Consider the following 6,415-nt stretch of genomic DNA (forward strand, 5'->3'; position numbering starts at 1 on the left):
GTAAGAAGACACTTTAAGATAACTGTTACTTATTGCAGAGCTATAGTTACAAATTTAAAGATGTAACTCTTAAAGGGATACTACGGCAAATCAATGCCAAATATATTAAAATGATCTTATGTACTCAAATCACGCTGAAATGACATTGTTTGAAGTCCCAGCATAAATTTCTGTATAAATTCAGTTTACTTTGGTGTTGAAACGTAAACATATGTATATATTTTGAACGGCATTTAAATAGCAATAGAATCACCGAATAGTTTTAAAACAAGTCATGTGACTTGAACAAACCCTGGAAGTTACAATAACAGATATTGTGGATATTGTCTGATTGAAACAAGTCTAAGCCATTCATTTGACATGTTCTTTAAGTTTCCAGAGTTCACTGTGACAACTATTGTGAAATCTTAACGCTCTTACCTGACCCACGCGGGTAAAGTTAGGAAACCACCATTTTATTCTTTACACACACACACACACACACGCACGCACGCACGCACGCACGCACACACACACACACGCGCACACACACACCAACTAACGCAAGCACACACACACACGCCCGCACACATAATCATTTTTATGACATCTTATTGATTTGTTTATCATATTTTGTTTTAAGGTAATAGTACAATGATGGGAAAGTTTTACAGCCAAGATCCTCGTCAGTATTTATTCTATTACACGTGCTACTATTCTACAGACCCGGATATTTGTGACGTCGACTATCTTGATATTATACTCCGAAAAAAACAACACAAAGGTAAGATTCATCTATACAGATGTTTTAAAAACTTTTATTTATCTCGATGTAACTCATTTTTCTAATGAACTAATATAGATCCATTAGAAAAAAATAACTATTGAGCCCCATAATATTACCTATAATATAATATTGAATTACGGGTCGGAAATATAGGCGCCCATTGAAAAACCCATTTAATCAAAGAATCCATTTATTAACATTTTTAAATCAGTAATTTTGGTGTAAGGTAACACAATTTTAAACAGCAATGTGGGGTGAGTGAGATTGAAATGGAATTTCCTTTCATCGGCTTTTATAGTATAAAATTGTACACTAAATAACCAACTCAACTACAAACTAATGGAAGGTCTATTGTGTACGTATGTTGCTGCCATTTGTTCTTTAAGTACAGTTTTAAGCAAAATAAAAACCTAACTGAATGAAAAGCATCAAAAATATTTTCAACAAATTTCTGCTTCTGTACCCAACTGTATACATTTATTAATTTTTGGATACAGACAAACAGACGGACGGACGGACGGACGGACAAATAGGCAATAAACAGGCACACTGTTTTACATTTGAAATTCGTATGAATTGTCAATTCGTGGACTCTTTTTGTAATGACAAATATTTATTTATTTATCTATCTATCCATTTTTATTTATTGAATTTAGTATCATTTATTCATGTTCACATATACATAAAAAGACATAACAAACATGAACAGCCATTCTATTGAAATTTAAAAAAAATGTCCTAGGCATTTAAAAATGATTCTGTTGATTGGAATGAGATACACCTGAAAATGAAATGACGACTAAAGTGAGCCCAAGAAATAGTAATGTGATAAGTAGCGATTCCAATTGAGTAATCATAAACCAATACATTTATGAGTTTAGTTAATTCTTAACCAAATTATTGAAGCATTAGCAAATGTGTTGGTTTTTTTAATATAAGCCAAGTAGCACCTAGGGCGAGACATATTTTACCGCAGGGATTAGATTTATATAACACTTGTAGGGGACACATGTCATCTATCTAAGCTCAGGGCATTTAAGTTTCTTAGAAACTGCTGGGGCCTAAATAAACAACACACTGGAACCAGTTATATAACGTGTGTACAGGACCACCTAAAGATCATTCATGTGAAGTTTGGTGAAAATTCATCTAGTGGTTCTGGGGGAGATGTTGTTAAAAGAAATTGTGGACAGCGACGAAAAACGGACACACTATCGTCAGACACGCTCAATTATTGCCACTTTGTGCTCAGGTGTGCTTTGAAAATGACATATAAGAACGAAAGATGGGATAATTTATTCATTGAATATTCTAGATTCTGCGACCAATGAACTGGATTTGGGGCAAGTGCCGTGGCATATGATAGCTGCAGACTTGAAAAATATCTATAACATGGAGTTTACCAATGACAAAGTTATGTTTCAAGCTAAAGGACCAGGTAATAACTTTGAAAATGAGTAAAAAATGTATATGCTCTAAATGTTGTTTCAACTCAAAACAAAATAGGGATATAAAAGGAATATTTTGACCTGGTCCTCAACTATCTGATAAGACAATATAGGTTGCTTGGAAATTGATGTGTTTCGCTTTCTATCTTGTATTTTTTATTATAAACCCGTGCATTGTGAACACCGGTCTTACTGACGATATTTGAGAGATCGGTGTGTATACAATGCACACCCGTGCCGATTTTGCGACTCCGTAAATATGGTATTGCACGGCCGTGCATATATTTTGCGTTATAGAGCGTTGAGCTAAATGGTAGGATTATACTATAATAGGCGCGTCAATGAAAAATGGTTCTTTTTCACTTCAAACGGTCTTTATTTTTGGTATGTGATCAGTAGAATATTAAATTTGTGTAAATTAATAACTGCATTTATTGAAGTCGTTGAAAAACAAAATAATATTTGCCAGAGGCTCGCATAATATACTTTTATATAACCCGTTCAATAAATTCAGTATTAAACATACACTCATTTAATATCCTTTATGTATTTAAATCGTTTCTTAAAATGAAACCATCCGTGCTTCAGAATTTATCTACTATTATATTTAATTGTTTATAAATTTAAATCATGTTTTCTGATGTAACCATGGTATATTTTAACCGGGAGAAACATAAATAAGGTCTATAATTTCGTATTCGGAATTCTCGAGCATTACTACCTCGTCTGGATAACCTGTCTTTGTATACACACAAAAATAAGATAATGGCAGGGCGTTAACGAGTTAATATCAAAAGGTTTATATGTTTACAATAGATGCTGGGAACCAGAATTATTACTAATTTGAACTGACGTTATATTCTACTAATTGATCAGAATTTTTTATTCTATGTACCGAAAGTATATAAAGTATATAATGAAAAGAAAATGCGTGAGTGTACTATTCCAAATGCGTTCCCTTGTTTTCTATGACCCTGCATCTTCTAGCAATCAAATTCGAGAATTACAACCAATAGGAATAACACTGTAATTCTTTAATAAATTTTGTTTTCATTAAAATGTATTTGAAATAATTGTTTTTATTCTACAGTTTGCGATTTTAATGGAAACATTGTAACAAACGCTGCTGGACGATGGAGACTTGAACATTTTGTATTGCTGATTGTTTTGCTGCCGATTTACATTTACAATATCCCAATGTATTATTAAAATATAAATACTCCAACAGAATGACTAAATGGCAAACGGATGTAATGTTTTATTAAAAAATGTTAAATAAACTTACATGCGCGCGTGTGTGTGTGTGTATAATTCATAGCGCAATAGACAAAATTACAAGATATATTTGTTGCTCTTACCTAATGTAGTAATTCAAATGATTACATAAAGCATGTGCGCTTGAATAAAGAACGAGGTTCATTTCCGTAAAGGTACATACATAATTAGGCGCATACTTGAAGCATTACTGATTCATTATTTTCCTGTTTTCCATCTGTAAGAAATATCAGTGCAATAAAAATATACAATTTAAAAGGTATTTGTCTTAACTTAGTTAATATGATTTGGTCCTACGAATTTATTGCATAGCACTTGCCTGCTAGAAATGTCACTATTTTCTGATTTTAATAAGAGTTTGTTTTATCAACTATATACATGTATAGCCTCTGACTTCATTTTTTTCTTTTTCTACAAGTTCTATCCAAACTTTTCAACAATCATATTACTTGAAACATACTTGCGTTTTTATAGTTAACATACGAGTACATATTCATCGAAGCTGTAATTAAGCAAACGGAAGATTTAGAAATTCGGTATCTGTATCCGTTTCATTAAATGTTAACATGAATGCAAAACAAAACGCCTCCTATAGTTGTATTTTTGACATACGAGTACATGTAGTTGTTTTTTTGACATTGTTGTATTTTTGACATTGTTGTATTTTTGACATTGTTGTTCTTTTGACAAAAAAATATACACCGCTGTCTTTAAGCTGTTTTTTTTGCAAAGTCATAATTATTTGTTTAAGGAAACGTTGTTTTTGATTGGTCGGCTATTACCATATATCCCGTAATGCTTATAATAGATTTTCTAATAATTCAGTATATTTCGAGCATAGTGCTAAAAACAGCATATCTTACACCTGACAACAGCAAAACGTGACACAATATTGTATGTACACAAGAATAGGTGAAGATAGAATGTAGATGTTCGTTTTTATATCTTCCTGCCATCTTATTGAAACTCAATTTATACTTTAAAACCACGTGTGTGTCTAACACATTTACTTTACTTTACTAAGAATTTGGTTTGAAAAGAGCAAAACATATGTTCTTATATCATTTAATCAATCCATCATATCAGGCATTATTTATACTTTATCACTCTGGCATTTTCTCCAATCTACGGCCTTTTGTTTCAGAGAGTAGATATATTGAATCAAAGTTGATTCAGAACTAATGTGTGATAAAAGCCGGCCACTTGTGGAGAAATTGGGTATTAATTGTTATCAGAAACCCAGTAAGACTAATTATGAGATGGACTTACCGCCGAAATATGACAAACATGTGTTATAATCGGCGTACAACACACAAATGAAGCCTTATATTTAAAATTTATTTATTGATGCTTCAAAGGGATTACTTTTTTTCCAGATTTCCGGTACGCACGCACACATGACTTCACAGTATGTCTCTTTTTTGACATTCAAGCTGTGAAAATTATCACTTCTTTCATTTCTTTTATTTTTACTCAAGTAAGCATAGTCACTGTATTTTATGTGATATGTGGTGAATTATTTTTATAATTTGTATCTGAAATGTCAAAGTTTTAAATGAAATATATAAATTATTAACAAATTGTCTTTCAGCCAATTTTTGTACACATGACGTCAAAGTTGACCATCAAAGCCCGTTTTTGAACATGACGTCGTTGCGTATCCTTGGCAACTGTTACGGGTATTTCAACGCCATTGGCGGACAAAATATCTTAAATCCTACAGCATTCGACGGAAATTATTTTTTCCTTTAAGCAGATATAAAATTTATTGTTTTACGCCGAAAATTGTTTGAGTAATGGAAAGAAAATTGTCAATTTTGTGTAAAAATTGACGTTCAGTTTAGCCGCAATTTTCGGCTTTAAAGCGGCTTATTAAAAAATTCCTGAAATAAATTTTTGATTTTTTTCTTTAAACGTCCTTTAAAATGTATACTTAGTCAAAATAACTAAAAAAATTAGGGGGTCACCGACTCAATTTTTTCGGTACACGTGATTTTATTTCCCCCACCCCGGGAGTAATTTTGTAACGAATTTCGAGGTACGCAGATACGTTTGAGACTTCAAAGTGCGGCAATAATGTTCAGCTTATCAGGAGAATTGTTCTAGAGTTTTACTAATACATATAAAACAACAACAACAATGTTCCATTGCAAATTCTTAAAATTGTACGAAAAACAAACGATTTTTTTCTTGTTTTTAAGCATGATTAATAACTTCATAAGGAATTGTAAACATACGCATGTAAAGAAAATGACGTCAGGCGTTCTCGTTCTACGGCAAACAAAAATAAATACAGCTGAGAGTAATCATTTGCGGTGTTCCTTTTTGATATTGTAATACAATAAGATTAATAAACTTGAATCGAGAAATATGCCTTAAGGAACAAAAAGCAACTATATGTTTTTATGTAAATTTAGAAATTTTCGGAAATTCAATCATAAATTAATACGTAGTCTACAAGAAATTCTGCAAATCTATACATTTTGCATTACCCACACTATGAGTGATATACTGTGAGTGATATGTATTTTAATTCACCTATTAAAAACCAGAATTTGAATTTCACTTGTAATCAAAAACTATTGCAACAATTTGACAGAATTGGCGAAATATTGACAAATTAAAATATACGGTTCATAAATGAAACTTAGTCAATTATATTAGCGTGAAGCAAACAGTCATGCATGAAACGTTAGCTCAGTGGGTGTTGGATTACAGATGTAGCACGTTCGACTCTACAAGTATCTGTAATACATATTCTCTCGTTTTGCTTATCATTTTAGAATATCATAATGTTAAAAATAACAATTAATTGAGGATTCACCATAAACGCTGTATTAAAAACATTACTATCAAATCGGCCTTTGCAATTGCAAATATTCATTATTCACTGTATAGCCAAATTTATGGTAGAATTTATTTCGAA

At 31.8% G+C, this 6,415-nt stretch overlaps 1 protein-coding gene across 1 annotated transcript; it reads left to right on the top strand.

Annotated features, from left to right (window-relative positions):
- Positions 1-597: 597 nt before the first annotated feature.
- Positions 598-3,747, top strand: LOC132750434 (uncharacterized). Its single transcript, XM_060740418.1, has 3 exons — positions 598-763; positions 2,082-2,204; positions 3,305-3,747. The coding sequence occupies exons 1-3, from the start codon at positions 634-636 to the stop codon at positions 3,421-3,423; spliced, it is 372 nt and encodes a 123-aa protein (XP_060596401.1). The 5' UTR covers positions 598-633; the 3' UTR covers positions 3,424-3,747.
- The last annotated feature ends 2,668 nt before the right edge of the window (positions 3,748-6,415 follow it).

This window comes from Ruditapes philippinarum, unplaced genomic scaffold (genome assembly GCF_026571515.1).
Source record: "Ruditapes philippinarum isolate M1 unplaced genomic scaffold, ASM2657151v2 ctg8071_1_1_1_1, whole genome shotgun sequence".
Classification (NCBI taxonomy): domain Eukaryota; kingdom Metazoa; phylum Mollusca; class Bivalvia; order Venerida; family Veneridae; genus Ruditapes; species Ruditapes philippinarum.